Source organism: Acomys minous, assembly GCF_964271855.1.
Source record: "Acomys minous genome assembly, chromosome: 14".
Classification (NCBI taxonomy): Eukaryota; Metazoa; Chordata; class Mammalia; order Rodentia; family Muridae; genus Acomys; species Acomys minous.
The window spans coordinates 5,947,602-5,966,664 of record NC_140496.1 but is presented as its reverse complement, the minus strand read 5'-3'; the positions used below and the strand labels follow the sequence as shown (position 1 = coordinate 5,966,664).

At 53.6% G+C, this 19,063-nt stretch overlaps 1 protein-coding gene across 1 annotated transcript in view; it reads right to left on the bottom strand.

Moving 5' to 3' along the window:
- CBFA2T3 (CBFA2/RUNX1 partner transcriptional co-repressor 3) overlaps positions 1-18,329 on the bottom strand; it is a 76,728-nt gene extending 58,399 nt beyond the window's left edge. The window contains exon 1 of the mRNA XM_084755656.1: positions 18,056-18,329. Coding sequence (XP_084611782.1) covers positions 18,056-18,131 — 76 coding nt within the window. The 5' untranslated portion in view covers positions 18,132-18,329. The remainder of the gene's footprint in view (positions 1-18,055) is intronic.
- Positions 18,330-19,063: the final 734 nt, after the last annotated feature.

Below are 19,063 nucleotides of genomic sequence, written 5' to 3'. Positions count from 1 at the left end.
TAAAAAAATTGGGGGTGGTTGAGAGAGATGGCTTAGCAGATGGGAGTGCTTGCTGCCACGTAACTGGTTGCGGACAACCCAAGTTCAAGCTCCAGGACGCACATGGTGAAAGAACTAACCCTCGTAAGTTGCCCTCTGACGTCATATGCATGCTTCTGCAAGTTGTGCTCTGATTATAGGCATGCACACCCACAGGCAGACACATGCACACACATGCATGCATGCACACACACATGCACACACATACCACAAGACACCCACATCCACCCCCCCACATGCATCCATGCACACACACATGCACACACATAACACACACACACACACATGCATCCATACACACACACACACACACACACACACACACACACACACACAGAGGAAATGCCATTTACAACACAAACAAAGCGCTTCCAGGCTGGTGACGTAGCTCAGTTGATAGAGTACTTGCCCAGGAGGCACAGAGACCCGAATTTCATCTCCAGAACTTCATAAGCTGACTGTGGTGGTGTATGCCTGTGATCTCAGTGCTCAGAAGGTCGGGGCAGGAAGATCAAAAGTTCAGAATAAACCAGACCCACCACCCCCATCAAAAACTTTCTGTCCAGAAAAAAGCCTGCCAGCAACTACTTACAGAAAATTCGCAACCTGGGAGATACCGGATGGTGGGTGTTAGTCATTCATGAAAGATGGAAAGAAAAGAAAAAAAAACCCTGAGGAATCTCAAGTGTACCCTGCTAAGTGAAGAAGCCGCTGGAGATGGCAGTTCACTGGGATCCGCCTCTACACCCTCCAAACGCCAAGCAGAAAAGAGTAGTGGAAATATTCAAGGGATGGCGCCTGACTCTTCTGGCTCAGTATCCTCTCCAACTCTTGTACCCCTGGGTCTGGTGGGGGAGCAGCTGGGGCTGAGGGAGGGAGGCCACCCTGGAGGACATTTTGATGGTGGGCACAATTGTTAGACCTTTATCTGCTCAGAGTGGAGCTCACTGTAAACGTGAGTTCTGGTTAGTAATACTGTGTCTGTCCCCTCCTCAGTTACAAGTGTCCGATGCCAGGGCCTCTGCTGATGCTGTGAGGACACAGAGGCAGCTCTGCTTTCTTCAAACCCACATCTGCTCTAAAAACTTGGTCTCTTTATTTTTAAAAAGCCTGGGAGACAAACATGTAGATACCAATGACAGCTTTAAGCATCTCAGGCACACAGTAAAGGGTACACACAATTGAAAAGGCACGGGGAATGGGCTCAGCATGGCTCCTGGGCGCCTTCTCAGCTCCTCTTTCCCTCAATCCCCATTTTTATTCTAGTCAAGAAGGCTTAGCCGGGCGCAATGTCCAGTGCTTATAATCCTAGCATTTGGGAGCCGACACAGAAAGATAGTGAGTTCCAGGCCAGCCTGGGCTAATATATAGAGAGAGCCTATTGAGGAGGAAGAAAGTAGAAAGGAGGAGAAAGAAAACGGAGGAGGAGGAGGAGGAGGGAAAGAGGAAGAAGCAGAGGATGGGGAGGGTTGAGATGAAAGAGCCATGGGGTCAGGTTCTCCAGGTAAAATGACGGACATGGTGTGTGAACATCTCGGTAGCTGAAATTCCAGCTCTAGGCTGGAAAGACCAGCCTCTGGCCAAGCTCCCTCAAAGAGTGTAGTTCTAGAAAGAGCCACCTGCTGCCTCCCTCTTGTGTTGAGGTCTCGGTGCTTTTCAGACTCCCACTTGGGAATGATGTATTTCTGCAGATGAGGAAGACTTGGGTCTACGGTCATAGCGGGATGGGTTATAGCCTTACCCGGAAACCCCCGTCTCTTTTGTCCCCCACTGTCTTCTGACTCTCCTGGCTCAGCTTCAGCCCTTTGGCTTCCCCGCAGCCCACCTCCTATACCCTTGGGGCCATCCACCAGCCAACCACACACAGTATGACAGTCTCAAGGTAGGAGGATGGGCAGATGGCGGCTCCCGTTCCCTGTCCCTTCCAGATAGCGAAAGGACAAAATAGGAGCTTTTGGCAAGGACACAGTTGTCAGAAGGGTTGGGACCAGAGGGTCAGAATGGCTCAGGAGTGGTCTAAGCGAGTGGGATGACACAGTGTACACCACAGTAGCTGTTAGCACAGGTCTCCAACACCAGCAACCTCCGTGATGCACCCAGAACTCCGGGTGGCACCCCATATGCACCGTCCTGTAAGATCTTCCTGGAGTCAGAGACAAGAGGAATCGTCCACACATTTCTCTCCCTCATGGAGGCACTGGTGACCCCTGACTGCAGGAAGACATTGAGCCTCCCTTGTCTGCAAAGTCCCCGGGATGAGTTAGCCGGACTCTGCATTCTCACCCATACGCGAAAACAAGACTTGGAAAATCACAGGAGCTGACGGTGAAGTAGACGCGCTCTGCAGGGTGCACAGGGCGACAGTTATGCTTGGGGGCACTTTGGCCATTGTTATGAAGAGACCTAAGAGTGAGAGTTAAACACCAGGATTCATCTACCGAAGTCGCTACCGCTCTTGACTCTGAGGTGGAAGACCTGACACTCTGTCTTGAGTGACTGTGAAACAAGACACCGGACCTCAGTGTGCTATGGCGGTCCTCTAGTGAACAGAGGAGAAGTGGGTCCACGGCCTGTCGCTGAGTGACTAGGAGAGAGCAGGCTGGAGACTAGGGAAGACGCAAGGGACGAAGGGCCAGAGCAGTAGCGTGGGGAGGAGTGCTTGTCCATGTCCCTGTGTGCCCGGCTTTCTGCTTCTCTCACTTTGGAACCCTTTCTGCCCGGGGGAGCCTCTAAGCCTCGCTCGTTCTACTCACTGTCCTCCAAGCTACAGGGGTGTGGTGTGTGTGTGTGTACGGTGTGTGTGTCTGTGGTGTGTATGGTGTGTCTGTGGTGTGTATGGTGTGTGTGTGTCTGTGGTGTGTATGGTGTGTCTGTGGTGTGTATGGTGTGTGTGTGTCTGTGGTGTGTATGGTGTGTGTGGTGTGTGTGTGTGTGTGTGTGTGTGTGTGGTGTATGTATGTGTTTGTGGTGTGTGTGTGGTGTGTATGTGTTGTGTGTGTGTGGTATGTATATGGTATGTGTGTGTGGTATGTGTGTGTGTGGTATATACGTGGTGTGTGTGTGTGGTGTGGTGTGTGTATGTGTGTGTGTGTGTGGTATGTACGTGGTGTGTGTGTGGTGTGTATGTGGTGTGTATGTGTGGTGTGTGTGTGTGATGTGTGTGTGTGGTGTGTATGTGGTGTGTGTGTATAGTGTGTATGTGTGGTATGTGTGTGATGTATGTGTGGTGTGGTGTGTGTGTGTATGTGTGGTGTGTGTGTGATGTGTGTGTGGTGTGTGTGTGTGTATATAGTGTGTATGTGTGGTGTGTGTGTGGTGTGTGTGTGTGGTGGGGTGTGTGTGTGTGTGTGGTGGGGTGTGTGTGTGTATGTGTGGTGTGTGTATGTGTGTATGTGTGGTGTGTGTGTGGTGTGTGTGTGGTGTGATGTGTGTGTGTGTGTGTGTGTGTGTGTGGTGTGTTGGGGTGGACCAAAGGCAGGTCCTGCTCTCTTGTCTTTGCTCAGTTTCAGATGAGACACCGCCAAGCACACTTGGGGCAATGTGTGACGTGCATGCCAAGGAGTGTGGGTATGATCAGGTACCCTGGGATGTCCCCAGAGATGTGGAGCTCTCTTGCCGACTATATCAGGGCCAGGGCCCACTGTGAGTAAATGTACTATGCATTTTCCACTTGCAAAATTCAACTTCCCGTAGCTAAAGAATACAATACAACGTGTCAGCCAAGGCTACACAGAGAAACCCTGTCTCAAAAAACAAAAACAAAAACAAAAAACAAAACAAAAACCACCAACAACAAAAACAAAACAAAACAAAAAACACTGTAAACATTAGCAGATAAGAGTGTAAAGATCAGCACGGACCCTCTAGAATGACACATCTGACTCTGTGATGGTGACTGTTTCTGCACTCCCCCAGAGGCCTGAGTCACCCTGAGAGATGAGAGACAGGCTGGGGCATGTGCCCAAAGGACGGAAGGCTGCAATACACAAAGGAGGAAGAGAAAACAGAACAGGGCTGGGTTGGTGCTTAGAAAAGCACTTGCCATGAAAACATAAGGACATGAGCGTCATCTCCAGGACCCATGTAAAAAAGCCAGGTGTGGTGGCCTGTGCTTGGAGAGCCTATGTGACAAACTCTGGGCCGGTGAGAGACCCTGTCTCAAAAAGAAAAGATAATAACACCCAAGGTAGGTAGGAAGGTAGGTGATAGTTAGAACCAAAGGCAAACAAACAAACAAAACAACCTATGAATTGGAAATTTGTGTGAACAGGTAAATCCCACAAGAAGATACAATGGGCCGGGCTTGGTGGCGCACACCTTTAATCCCAGCACTCGGGAGGCAGAGGCAGGAGGATTGCTGTGAGTTTGAGGCCAGCCTGGTCTACAAACTGAGTCTAGCACAGCTAGGGCTACACAAGAAACCCTGTCTTGAAAACCAAAAAAATAAAATAAAATAAAAATAAAAAATAAAATAAAATAAATAAAAGAAAAAAAGAAAGAAAAGCTAAACCGGGGAGGGTCAGTTGCTTCTCTGCTCCCCTGCCTTACGCTGGGGCTCCCCTTGAACCTCCTTCCCTCCGGGTCCTTCTCCCTCCCTCTTCATCGGTGTCTGTCCATGGCTTACCTGGTCCCTGCTGCGCCCTGGGGCCCTGGCCAGCTGCTTTCCACTTCTGTGGTCCTGTACCACTGCACACACTGCCTCTCCTTTCATGCCACTCCCCAGCAAGCATTCTAACCTCCCACCTTTTCTCTTCAAAACGTTTTATCCATGTGCTTTGCTCTACTGTTCTGTTTTTTATTTTTGGGTAATATACACGCATGCACACACATATACATATATACATACATTCTTGCTAAATAGGTAGTTTAAGCTGGGCTAGCACTCACTGTGTGGTCTAGGCTGGCCTTGGACTTGCGGGTGATCCTCTTGTGTCAACCTGCTGAATGATAGGATTACAGGTATGTACAACTATATTGGCACATGTGCCCGCGCACACATACACACACGCGCACGCGCTATTTTTGCTTTTTTTAATTTATTTTTTAAAGATTTATTTATTATATTTATCGTATATGAGTGCTTTATCTGCAGAAGAGGGCATCAGATCTCATTACAGATGGTTGTGAGCCACCATGTGGTTGCTGGGAATTGAACTCAGGACCTCTGGAAGAGCAGGTGGTGCTCTTAACCACTGAGCCATAGCTCCAGCTCCCTGTTTTTGCTTTTTAAAACATCACCCTAACCAATAAGACCACTTGCCTTGTTGCCATTTCAGCACCCCAGCTCTGTGGTTTCTCTGCCGCTCTTCCTTGGCCTTAAGTGGGCACTTGGTTCAGACAAGGAGGGTGGGTGACTACCTGGCCACTCACAGTCCTTCCCTGGGATTGTTCTGGCTAACTGGAAAAGACGAGTGCCTCTGGTTCTACATGGGAGGTAACGGCAGAATTGCCCGAGGCCATCTGTTGGAACACAGAGTAGAATGGACAGGGACAGACAGAGGGCAAGGGCTGGGCCTCCTATCACAGATGTGTCTGCCTCACTCCCTGGAGCTGGTTTCTGTCACTTGTAGCCCCAGAATCCCGAATGACCCACACCTTCAGAACTGAGTGGCTCTGGTAATGCGGTGCCTGCTGTGATGGGAACAGCCTTGCTGGGAACACACCGAAGCCACCACAGCTCATCCATCAAGCCCGGGCAGACGATGATCTCCCGACCCTCAGTGTCTGCTGCTGACAGGCCGTTTGTTATCACTGGAGCCAGGCCTGGTGGCGGGAGCTTCTCTCTACATCCATCTCCACATGGGAGAGTGTGACACGGGGAGGCTGGCGATGTCCCCTCCAGCTCCAGATAAGGTCCAGCCCCTGGGCTGCCTCCTGCACACCCCTCCCAGCTCTGGTTTCCCAGACACTCTATCTAGAATATTTTGCAGGCATACATTTTCAGTGCAGGCCCTGCCCAGCCTCGACATACCCCATGGGAAACCTTCCTCTGCTCTGTCCCTACGATCACATAGATCTGTAGGTTCTCTTTGATTCATAGAAGGCCCCAGCACCAGCGCTCGTGGCTCCCTGCCCCTACCGGATGCCGAGGCGCAATATGTCACGACCCCGTTGGCACTGGGATTCTGCAAAGATGGTGTCACTGAACAAAAGTGATGGAATAAATAGCAACCCATGGGTCCAGCCTGGCCAGATCTATCTGTCAATTATGTCCCCACCTTTTCAAGCCATGACAGAGGAGAGGGCACTGTAACCGGTGCCCAGGTTGGGGGAGTCACTTCCTATGTTCCCCTTAGTGCTTGTACCCTTCCATAACCCCAGCGACTCCACAGATTCGTTCAGGACTCCCGGCCATGGGCCCAGAGAAAAGGGAGCAGGCCACAGGCACTGCTGTGTGTCTAGAGAGAGAAGGGCCAGGAGTGTTTATCATAGTGTGAAGAGATCTCAGCGCTCCTGGGATAATTAATTAATGTCGCGTGTAAGGAAACTGAGACTTGGGAAGGGGAAGGCTCTGGGGGGAGCCTGCACCCCAGACTTTTCAGCTTTCTAGGCCAGGCTCTGCTTCATCCAACTTCCCTGTCCCCCAATCTTGTTTTTTTTTTAAAATTATTTATTATGCATACAGTGCTCTACCTGCATGTAGGCCTGCAAGGCCAGAAGAGGGCATCAAATCCCATTATAGATGGTTGTGAGCCACCATGTGGCTGCCGGGAATTGAACTCAAGACCTCTAGAAGAGCAATCAGTGCTCTTAACCTCTGAGCCATCTCTCCAGCCCCTTGTCCCCCAATCTTATGAGACCGTGTCTTCTGTGTGCCAGAAGGGCATGGGACCAGAGTGGCCAGGGGCCTTTGTAGGGTTCTTGTGTCAAATGATTCAATATGCTGAGAAAAACAGCATCCAAGGGCAATGGGAGCTGCCTCACCCGCCTATCCTTGCCTTCCCAGGAGCTGTGGTGATCACATGCCAGGTTGTGGGGCTAGAGTTGGGTCTTTGGGGATATTGCCTGAGAGTCAAGGGTCAAGACATAGTGGCAGAAGATCTTCCCCACTTGCTCTGCCTAGGCACACCCATATTAATGGGGCGGGGAGCAGAGACGACAAGAAACAAGAGCTGAGGCTCTGGACATCGCCGTGCCAGTCACCTCATGGGAGGTCATGCTACACTGTGTGGTTTCTTGGAGCCTCTAAGGGTGCTGGGGACAAGGCCAGTGGTGGAGGGCTGATACTAGTCACCCTATGTAGAGCCGGCCCTGGGCTCCTGTGCCACTCACTGAATCTTCTGTAGACCTGGAAATGCGTTCCGTGGGCAGCATACGTCTGAAGGGTTGGGGAGGGAAGCACAGAGCTGTAAATGAGCTGGGGGCTCTTAGACTCAACAGTTTTAGGCGCGCGTGTGACCATCCAGGGACAAGGCACCTGTCACTGCTTTTCAAGGCCCAGGACCGTAATTTCTGTCTATTGAAGTTGTAATTTACCGCTGGGAAAATAAACATTTGCGTTTGTTTGGCTGACGACATCCTATGAATGTTAATCCAAAACCCTGGGTTTTGCTGAGGGAGGGGCTGACTTGCCTCCCTCGCCTGCTCTGGGCTCGGTCCAGCCTCTGCAGCAGCTCCATTTTCTCTCTGGCCTCAATTTACTTAGTGTGCTGGGTGCCGAAGGGGTGAGTCAGCCCAAAGACACAACCATCCTGGCCAGAGCCGCTGCCATATCTCCCTGTGTTGCAGGAGAAACTGTCTGTTCGTCTGGTAAAGTTTGGGGTCCCATTTGGGATGGTAGAGGCACTGCCTGCATGGGCTGGTATCAGTTGGCAGGTGACCATGTTGGGGGGGGGGATAGGATTAGGAAAGCCAGAGCTGGGGAGGAGGGGCTTGTCCCAGCTCACCGCTGGACAGCTGGAACTCTCACCCTCTCTGTGCCATGTCTAGCATTTTGGGATGAAGGTCTGTTTCTGAGTCCCTGGCTGTGTGGTACAATTAGCTTATGACACATGTGGAAGACAAACCTTGCTGTGTCATGGCCAATTCCAGGTGTCGCCCAGGGAAAAGCTTCTACCTCAGAATCTGGTACCCCTCCTCTAAAAATCCCCATCCTGCCACCAAGTTCAATGCCCCTAATCACCATTTCCTGTGCAGATGCAGATGACCAGATGCCTCATGCCTCCTCTCCATGACTTTTCTGCCACAATGGACTGTGTCCCCTCAAACTGTGAGATAGAACAAAGCTTTCCTTCCTTAAGCTGCCTTTGCCAGGTCTTTCGTCACGGCGACAGGGAAAGTGAGTAACAAATCTTGGAACCCAGTGTGTACCCCAGCTAGCCTAGAGCTTGCAGCCATCTTCCTGCCTCTGGCTTCTGAATGCTGGGGTTATAAGCATCTACAACCACGTCTAAGTTCACCTTAGCCTGGGGCACACCACTGGGATAGTTAAGTTTGTGAATTTCCCAATAACCTTATGCCTACACAGTGCCCCAAATCTGAGGCCTGGAGAACACAGGTATTAGTCAACCTGAAATAAAGGTCTCTTGGGGGGCTCTGATGCCCCAGTGGGGTCTCCAAGGCCAGCTACCCATCAGCATCATTGACACTTGAAGACCCTTGGCAGGTGCTTGCCTTTCTCCTGCAGAGTTTTCAAGCTCCATGCCTGGAGACCCAGCCACTGATCTCAGAGAAGGATTCTACTCAGAACGGCTCCAGAAATGCCTCTACCTCTCACTTCTCTCCTACAATGTGCCCCACCACACCTGCCACCAACGCCTGTTACCACACCCGCCACCACACCCGCCGGTGACACTATGACGCTATGGACTTCCAGGGCGGGGCCCCAACCAGATTCACACTCATCAAGTTACAGGGTGTAAACTGAGTCAGAGCTTGTGTAGGGGACAGTGATGCCCCTCCAAGTCCAGACCAGTGAGGATAAAAGTGACAGCCAGATCACAATGCTACCTCCTACAGCATCACACCGTCACGCTGCCGTGACCACTGTGCACACTGCTCTCATTGTACGTATCAGGTAAACAAAGGCCTACTGAAGGAGACACGCAGCCTGTAGGTGATGTGGCTGGGTTCTCCTCAGACAAGAGTCAAGTGCAGACACTAAAAAAGAGACATAGGCCACAGGATTGGATGCTGGTTATCGCCAAAGGACCAGGCCACTGATAGACAACATGGTGACCCTGACAACGCGGCGCTAGGTGAAAGAAGCGGAAAGGAATAGCCCGAATGACGCGTGATCCCTTTGAAAAGAGATGTCCAGGACACGAAAATCCAAAAGGGACAGAGAACTAGTCAGTGGTGTCCAGGGGAAGAGGGGACAGGGAGTGGCACTCATTAAGAAGCTGCAAATGTCCCGAGAGCAGATGGATGGAGGCCCAGACTGCACCGACGATACCCTGGTAACGGCAACTGAGGCATCGTGTGAGAAACAGCTTGGTGATACCACTTTAATCAAAGTGGAGCTGCAGGAAACTCTTTGGGTGATCAGAGGGTACAGCCTCCTCAAGGCAAGGTGGCCTACCTGAAGGGAGGGCGGGGTCTCTGGGAGTGGCTGGATCTAAAATAACTGCAGGGCCTGAAACTGCTGGGGAGAAGCTGAGGGCAGTGTGGCTGCCGGGGAAGGACTGTTCCAGTAAGGAAAGGAGAAGTTGTCTTGGGGTGTGTGTGTGTGTGTGTGTGTGTGTGTGTGTGTGTGTGTGTGTGTGTGTGTGTTGAAGGACTGTGGTAGAGTCTGGGGGTGGGGGTGGAGGGGTGGACAGAGGCAAAGTGAAGAGGTCAATAGACCTTTAGGTTCTGGCACTTTCTGAAAGCTTTTGTGTGTCTCTTTGCAGTAGACTCCAAGGGTAGAGGGTAGAGAGACGTTGCTCCACAGCTCAGACAGGATATTGGGGCGTGGAGGGGCTCCGAGCCTCGCACTGACAAGGAGATACAGGCCTGGCCCTGGTGAACAGGTAGTTACAAGTAGCTACTTTGTGTCTAGGAATCTTCAAGCAAGAGCACCATAGCGACCCATATGAGGACACCTGGGTCCCAGATGGTTTCACGCCTCTTCCAGCTGGACTTACATGTGACCAAGCTAAATGAGGCCATTTGGGGTTTTGGTTTGCTTTTCTGCTTTTGTTTTTGTTTTTCGAAGACACAGTTTCTCTAGTTAGCCCTGGCTGTCCTGGACTCACTTGAACTCACAGGGATCCGCCTGCCTCTGCCTCCCAAGTGCTGGGCCATTTTGTCATTATGTGAATAAATAAATGAGGAGACCATGCAAGTCAAAGGTTAAAAAGTGCCACAGAACCACCGGCTTCTGGAATGAGCAACTCCTCCCCCATGGACCCACGGCTAAACCTGGGTTGTGTGTGTGGGGAGAGGCCTGGGCGTGCCCACAGTCCACAGAAAGGAGGCCAGAATTCCCCTTGACCACCCACACAGTAGGGTGAGCAGCCCTCCCTCTTCCTTCCGCCCTAGGGCAGGGTTGAGGTGATTCCCACAGGCCACTATGTACACTTTCCCAGGTCCCTAAGCCTAGTGTGCACTTGCCTGCACAATCTTGTCTCCGCCACCCGTGTCTCCCTGGAGCACCTTAGCCAGGCGCTGTTGACCAGCAGAGTACCGGGCTAGGTCACCCCAGAGGACATCTGTGAATAATCTGCCAGTGAGTGGAGCCTCATAATAGGACTCTGTGTCCGTAGAACCCTTGGCTCCTCCCCCACCCACTCAGTACAGCTGCGTATCCGCCATGTCTCTCCCACACCTGGGCCAGGCAGACTCTGGCTCAGCCTGCCCAGTGTCACCAGGCATCCCGGCCCTCTTAGTGCCTAGCACTCCTCTTTCAGGTCTAAGGGACTATGCCAGGGCCTGCAGACTCATCAAGAGCTCTTACTGTGTGTTTGGATGGCACAAAAAGTCTTCCTGAATGTGAGCTGTGACCCCCCTCCCCCCAAATTTCTGCCTTACCTTGGCACTTGGGGCCACACAAGGCAGGGACATATGCCCTGCTACCATTGTCACTCTTTGAGTCAAACCTTTTGCCCCTGAGAGCAATACCATAGCCACTTCAGACTTGGGCCTCTGCTGAAGGCCAGGATGTCGACTGTCATCTGTTCTTGACCCTGGGTTTGGATGTGGGCACAAGGAAAGGAAGGAAGGGACCCTCATCAGGGCATCTTCCTAACAGGAGAGTCAGGACGTCCATTCTCAACAGGGAAAGCAGAGAAATGAACATGTGTGTTATGTAGCATGTACTCCCTGGGACCAGCAGCCTCCATGGGGACCAGCACAGAGCAACATAGGACATGATCCTTTTTTTTTTTTTTTTTTGGTAACAAGTTAACACTATAGTGTCTGGGAGAAAGGATGCAGATGAAATGGGAGCCTCCGAGGGTTTTTAAGACCGGTTAAGTGCTGGCCCCGCCCACTTGGTTAGTTTGCATGGATCTCGGGAAGAGCCAGACTGTTACAGTCCGCATTGTACAACGAGAAAACTGGTAGGGGCACAGGGATCCCTGCCTGACCTCAAGAGCATCAGAAGGGTTCCATAGAGCAGGTGAGACGGGTGGAGGTCCACAGTGCTGCTGGGAAGGCAAGCCTCAGAGTGTGGCCAGCACAAACACAGCAGCCTCACCTGGGCCTCTACTCCGTTCCCCGAAGGTGTATGTGGAAACCATATTCCTTCTCTATTCATAGGATGGAGCCAGTGGGAAACAGCGGCTGGAATCCTGGGGGTGCCAAGGAGCTTTTTCTGAGGACCTCCAGATTCTGGTAGAACCATACATGCCTGGCAGCCTTGCTATCCCGGGAACACAGGCACACTGGGCAGGGGGCTGAGGTGAGGGACCGCATAGACACAGCAGAAGGCCTTTTGACCCTCTCAGCCAGCGATCCGCCTTCCCCCTCCAGAGCCGGGACTTTCCGGATACTCAGAGTGCACCTGGGTCGGAGGGCGGGGCGGACTCCCAGTTCCTCCTGGCTCTGCCAAGGCCTTGTGGCTGCTCCAGCTATGTTTAGGTTCAGCTGTGGTGCGGTAGGGGAACCCTGGGAAGCGATGAGGGAGAGAAAGGGCTGAGATGAGGGGGCCAGGCTGTGTCATTAGGATGAGCCTGGCTTCAAGGGGCCTTGAGTTCAGCCGCTGATCTATTACCAGCTCTGTTCACCTGCCTCGGCCCTCTTCGGGCTTCCCAAAAACTCCTGGGGTTCTTCCTCAGGCAGAAAGGAAGCATTCTGTCCCTGCCCCTCCCAGGGCTCCACTCTAGGGACCCTCAGGGACAAAACCAACTTGATCTTCAGTAGTGAGTAAAGATTGAGGCGAGGCTCCCAAACAGAGGGAGGTCCTCAGGCAGGGCATTGGTGTTGGGGCCCTGGCAGGGCAGCTTCGCCATCAGCTGTCAATATTATTATTGCCATCAGCAGGCGCCAGGGCGTGCTTGGTCTTCTCAGAGCAAGCAGAGACCCTGCAGAGTCAAGCTCACAGAGGTGCCAGTGCCAAGGGGCCCCTTTCCCAAGAGTCCACTTGACTTCATGTTTTCTCTTGTGGATGAGTCCCACACAGAGAGTCCACCCTGGCCGGGACTTGCTGTTTGAGTCTGGGCAGGTCATTTGGACTTTCCGTGTGCCTGTGGCAGGAAGGGAGCATGGGTCGGGTAGGTGATAGCCGGATGGCCTCTCACTACTGTGTACGTACTTCCTCTCGCTGTGGTGATAGGGCGCTAGGAAAACGAGGGACCAAATATTTTCCCAAAAGCCCCCCGTAGTTCTTGGGCCTCCAAAGGACAACACCATTTCTTATGTCACTGCTGCTCCTTATATCCTCTGGGGAGATGACCCTCGACTGGAAGAGGCTACCATGTCCCCCTCCTTTCTAGGAGGTTCAAGGTGCCTCCCAGGCTCCCCGCTGCCCTAGAATCTAGGGTAGCCTGCTTGATCTTGCCAGGAAGCTGGTGACCGACAGCGGGCACAGCAGAAGGGGAGCATCCCTGCATCCGCGACCAAGGAACCATTTTCTCCCTCTTGCCCTGCATCGTGGCCCCTGGTAAACATCTGCTTGCCCCGATGACATCTGCCCCCTGCATCTCTAGGGCCGCTCCCAGTCTAAGCTATGTTTCATGAGCGTGTTCTGGCTGTCTGTCCCGTGCGACACGGGTGGCCCCTTTCCCCTCCAGCGTTAGGGGCACTCCTGGGCACACCTTGATTCTAGGCAGCCTGAGACCCAACCTCACGGAGCCAAATCCAACCGAGAGGGACAGGGGATATGCCACAAGTGAACTTGGGAAACACGGTGGGGCTCGTGAGGCGGAGGAACTGCAAGGAGCAGGAGCAGCTGGCAAGGATGGGCAAAGGCCCTGGGTGTTCGCAAAGCAGACAGACGGCCAGAGGCCCCATGCGACGGGAGGGAGGCATGGGCTAGACAGTCAGGGCCATGCCCAGGGGGCACCCTGAGGGTGCTTACGTCTGTCAGAGTCATCTTTCTCTCAGTGGGCAGCAATCAGCTTTGCTCAGTCAAGAGCAGCTAGAGAGCCTCCCTGGGCCGGGCTTCTGTCCTTTGGAGTGGCCATCCTGTGCTGAGTAGACAAGCACTTGGAAATCCCATGGAGAAGTCACCCACTGCCTCGAGGTCTGACCTTGGGTCCATTGCTGACAACACCTCCAAGCTCATACTACCGGCAGGGGTGGGTGGATCACTTTCTCTCCTCACCTAGCTTCCCTCACTGAGGGGCTGGGTAGTTCTAGAAGGAGCACAGGCTGGGCATCCCCTCAGGGAACAGAGACCAGAGGCCTATATAGGTTAGCGTGCCCAGCAAGCTTTCTGCTTAACCTGCAGTGAGAACAGAAAGTTGTCTTTGCCTGAAGAGTGGCCTCCAGCTGTCCCCCTTGGGGACGCTTCCTCCAGGAAGCTGGCCTGGATTGCGCCCCTGTCCCTGCACACACCCTCCCCTAATCTCCATCTCACTGGTATCCACTTTGTCTTAACGCTGAAGATGGTATGTCGTGTGGAGATGACAGGGCTGGGTCCTAGGAAGAACTGTCTTCTTGTCCCCAGGACAGGAGAAGAGAGGACACTAGGGCTTGGAGCAGAGGCCCTGCCTTACCTAGACCCGGACACTCTGTGAGTGATCACATGCACTGTCCACGGTGAAAGCAAGAGGAAGACCTGAAGTCAGGTGTGGCCCCCACTTTCTCTCCTTACCCCTCCACTCTCTGCCTGCTCAGGCTAGGGGCTCTGCTTCCGTCCCTCTGCCTGACTTTTGCAAGCCGTCCTTCATGACTTGTTTTCCACTTTTTCACTCCCATGTTTCTGGACCAGACAGGAGCCAGGGATGCCCAAGACCCTGCAGTTGGACCCTTCAATAGGGAGCTGAGCTGGTGGGGCTGTCTCATTTACCATAGAGAGTTCCTTGCACTTGGACCCATGTGCCCGCTCCTGAGTCTAGGCTACAGGCTCAGCAAAGCATGCTGGGTCTTCTTCTGTTGTCTCTCAAGGCTGGATACAATCTCACACAGGAAGAAGCTCCTGAGACCATGCGGCCAGCAAGACAGAGGTAGAGGTGGAGTCCGGGTGGGCCACAACCCATTGCTTCAGGCTTCTGAGCACGTCAGGCCTGAGTGAGGAAGAAGGGCTAGAGGTTGAGGGTGGAGCTCAAGGTCACAGCACAGGACAGGAGCAGGTGAGCCTAACAGGAAGGTGCTTTGGCACAACACGGGTCAGAGGTCATCTTCACATCACACATACTTGAGTCAAAAGCTACCATCACCTTAGGCAGATGCTGGGTCCGAGGTCATCACTGTTACCTCACACAGATAGGGTCAGAGGTCACCCTCATACCAACAGATGAGGGCCAAAGGTCACTGTTAGCTCTCTGCAGATCCCCATGCACCCCACAGTCCATGTTTTTGAGGCCTGCCACCTCAGACATTTTCTCCCACATTAGTCATCCTCATCTGCTGGGAACCTCCCTCTTGTAAGAGACTTATCATACCTGCAAAGGTGGGTACCACCAACAAGCACAGAGGCTACATGTGACGTGGAACTATCGACGGGCTTCTATGCTGGTCTTTACTGTGGCTGCCCTGCGGTGTTATCTGTGCCCCTGGCAGCAGCTGGTACCCCAAGAAGGATTGGCCATGAAAGTAAGGCTCTGGTTTCTCTTAAGTGGAAGTTGTAGCACATACCAGACCCTCTGGCCAGTTCCTCCCCTTTATCCCACGCCTGGGCTAGGATGACCACACCCCAGAGATCAGTGTCCTTGCTGGAGAGGTGGCCTTAGGAGGACAGAGGCAGAGTGGCACAAGGCTGCCATAGCAGGAGTGGAAGAGACAGTCTGGATGCTCTAGTGGAGGTGTGACCCTGTGACATCCAGGTCCCTGCCTGGGAGAGAACCCTCGGCTTTTGTTTCTGTTCCCCATTTACCCCTTTGTTATCACAAGAGATGGTTCTGGGGCTGGCTGCAGGAGAACAGCAAAAACGCATGGTCTCGAGTCTCCTACAAAACATCCCAGCACCAGTATAGAACCCGTGCACGCCCTGTGTGCACTGGACCGCGTGATCTCTAGCCCAGTAGGCAGACCTATAGGAACAGCTATGAGAGACTCAGTTCAGATGTGGTTTTCTGGAACTATTTTCTCCCCGGGGTTAGTCGAATCTATGCATGAGGAAGGAACCCATGGGCATTTAAGCTCAGTGATAGACTGGAAGGAGAAGTGGTGGGGGGGGTGGGAGGAAGGCAGAGCAGGGAGGAGAGAGAAGGAGACGGGGAAGAGTGGGGAATGCGTAGCAGAATCCAGCCAGCCCAGGGTTGGGCCCTGGACCAAGAAGTCCTGGCGTCCTTGCTGCCAATGCCCGTCTGCATCTTATCCCTCCTGCCTCTGCGTGGGCTCCTCCACGGAGTGACACTCCCGACCTCCTGCTCAACCAACAGGGCCCATGTTGTTTCCCTAAAGCCACACCAGCCAGCTTGACTTAGTTTCTCCCTGGGTTTCACTGCCTTAGCGTCTCCTACGGGTGGGGGGAGGGGCAAGCCCATCCTGGTCCTCTACCTACAGTGGCTGTGAGTGGCTTTCAAGGTCTTCATAGGTGGCACCCCCCTAGCCCCGTTCTTGGGAAGCAAGTCACCATCCAATCCAAGCCTCCGAGACCAGCAGTGCCCATGTTACTCCTAGTGTACACAGTAGGCGCCTAATCAACATGAGCCCCCACCCACCCACCCACACACAAACACTGTCTTTGATCTGCTTCTGCCCCTGTGTACTCTGCGGTCTGCCACAGACAGAGATGGCACACCATCATCGCGAAGGTGGTGTTGTCCTGTGCGATGCTGACTTCGTGTTTCTTTCCCTGTCACAGGGATGATGGAAGCGCTTGTCACCCATAACCCTTCATGTCTCAGCTCACCTCCCCGTCCAGGTCGCCATTAGCCACGAGCACAGGTTGGGGTGATCTGTATGGACTGGCTTTGTAGAGCAGGAGATTGTTTGCAGTCAGCTTCGGATCTCTCTACTCTTGAAGTGATTTTCACAGAGCCAATTAGCCCATGTTCTGTCTCCAGGATTTTCACAGATTCCTGGAGGATTATAGAGGACCCAGAACCTCCATAGTCACGTCACCTACACCTGCCAAAGCCACTCAGCTCCACGCTGCCTCTGGTGGTGCCTTCTGGCACTGCAGGAGTCCCACATTGGTCTCCTTATGCCGAGGGTTTGTTTGTTTGTTTGTTTTGTTTTTAGGAGTTACTGGCATGCACAAAGTAGAAACATTAAGCTTGTGCATGGGTATTTTGTCAGAGGCATACACAGAAAGTTCTGGGAGTCTCCATCCCACCAAACCCACATCCATACTGGAGGCACAGCCAAGTGCACATACACCCCGTGGCCCTGAGCTTCTAGGGCCATGCAAACTCCATCCAAACCACACCGTGGCCCCCACTTCTCCTCTTGCCTCCTCCCCAGGCTCAGAGGCACCATGTGAGAGATTGGGGTACAGGGGAGGAAGGATGTGGCCCAGGACAGGAGGCAAAGGGGACAGATTTGACAGCAGCTCTCAGGGGAGTGAGTCTATGAGGACATCTCTGAGGCAGGCAATTCCCTTGCGCCCACCTGCAGGGTAATCACACCTGGGTCTGAGACCACGCACGCTTTCACAGGTGTCTTTGGATTCCCTCATCTGGCAGAAGCCAAGACTAACACATGGTGTTGGGGAAGTTGGACCGCATATACGCGGGCACCATTAATTGAGTCCTGTATGGTTCTGGAGATGCCCCGGCCTTGAAGAAGCGGCAGGGTTGAGTCAGCCTCACAGTGGCTCCCTCTGCAGAAAAGGGTGCTACAGACCCAGAGTCTGGACATGAATCTGACTGCCACAGCAAGAACAGTGTGGGACTCCGCGAACTGTGGGCTCAGGAAAGGTCCAAAGGCTGCCTAGAGTGTGACCACGTGGCCGGCTGTGAGCTGGGCATGGGGCCACCTGCTTGCATTTCTGAGTCCCAGGCATTTTTGGAGTGAGGTCAGAGATGTAAAGGAACTCGGCAGCTTGCTGAGTCTCCTCTCCAGAACCAGCAGCTCCCGAAGATGAGAAAAATCCTCAATTCGCCCCCCTGCCCTGCCGGCAGTAATATGCTTATGTCCCTGGACCCGCACTGTCCCTGCCCTTGACCTCAACCAACCTGCACTGAGGCTTTGCGTCTGGAAGCATCTGAGATCCCCTGAGTGCTAGCCTTGGCCCCCACAGCAGAAGACGCAGCCCATTCCCTCCTACACAGAGCCAGGCACCTGCCTCTGGGTGGGGTCAGGCCTCAGGCTTGACACCTGCCATGCTTTCATGAGGCCACCTGCCCCAGCTGCGAGGACGCTTCCCTGTTGAGTGGGGTGGGGGAACTGTGTTGACATTTGAGATAGGTCAACATAGCCACGCTGTCAACAAAACCGGGCACACGCATGTACAGCAGCTTGGAGATGTCACCTTCTTGTCACCTGTTCCACCTGTGCCAGCTGCTGTCTCTCCAACGCTCCCCCTTTCCCTTTCCCAGCCTCTTACCTGGGCTGCCGTTCCGAAGACCCCGGGGTCCCGATAGGAGTGCCCCACTCTCCGGTGCGGTGGATGCCTGGGACATGGAGCTGCAGATGGAGCAGAGGCTGATGGATGCCTGGAGCTGGGGTGAGATGGCCGGCCTCCAGAGCCCACCCTGAAGCACCTTTTCTGACTTCTTGGAGGTGTGAAGAGACCTGGAGGGGTGGGGCAGCTTTGGTGTGTCAGAGCCCGCCCTGTGCGTGCCTCTGTTCCTTGTGTCCTTCTAGTCACTGCTGCCGGCAGAGCTGGGTTGTAGCCCTGGACAGAGGGTGAGAGGCTGCAGGGCCTCATGTGACATGGGGCGGGCTTGGGGACAGCATGGGGGAGGTCCTCCTGCGGCAGCCCTTCAGGGGTGAGGCAGCCAGCTGTGTCGAGGTGATAATGCGGTGGGGGTCAGGGGCCTGCAGCTGTGCCCAGTGCTTCCTAGGCAGGAACCATCTGCCTGGCTGCCGGTTCCCCCTCCACCATGCCATTCCGGTGTGACTTTCCGACAACTTCCTCCTATCCTGCCTGTAGCCCTGAGACCTCCTACTGGACCCAGTCTGGTGTGGCTCATGGACTGTGTTCCCTCCACCCTGGGGTAGCGTCCATCCTGGCCAGAGCCCCTGGCTCATCTGCCTATTTCCTATGGGGCAAAGCCCTTCCTGTGGCCTGGAAGGTCCAGAGGCTCCCCCCATTTTACACCTGCCTTCAGTCAGACTTTGCCCACAAACCCCTTTCTGTTTGTCACCCTATGGAGGCAGAGTCAGCAGTGAGCCGAGCGAGGACTGACCAGCCTCCTGCCCACCCATGGCTCAGGTAGCCTCTTTGCACCTCTTTGGTCACCTCTGCCCTCTAAGAATCTGCTTTGTCACCTTTGCCTGGCCTCGAACAGGATCAGATCCAGGCTTCCCAGCTGGGGGAAATACAGTCCTATACCAGCGTCCCCGTGGGAAGCTTGAGCCAAACATGCCACGCGTAGGCAGTGGGCCTCTC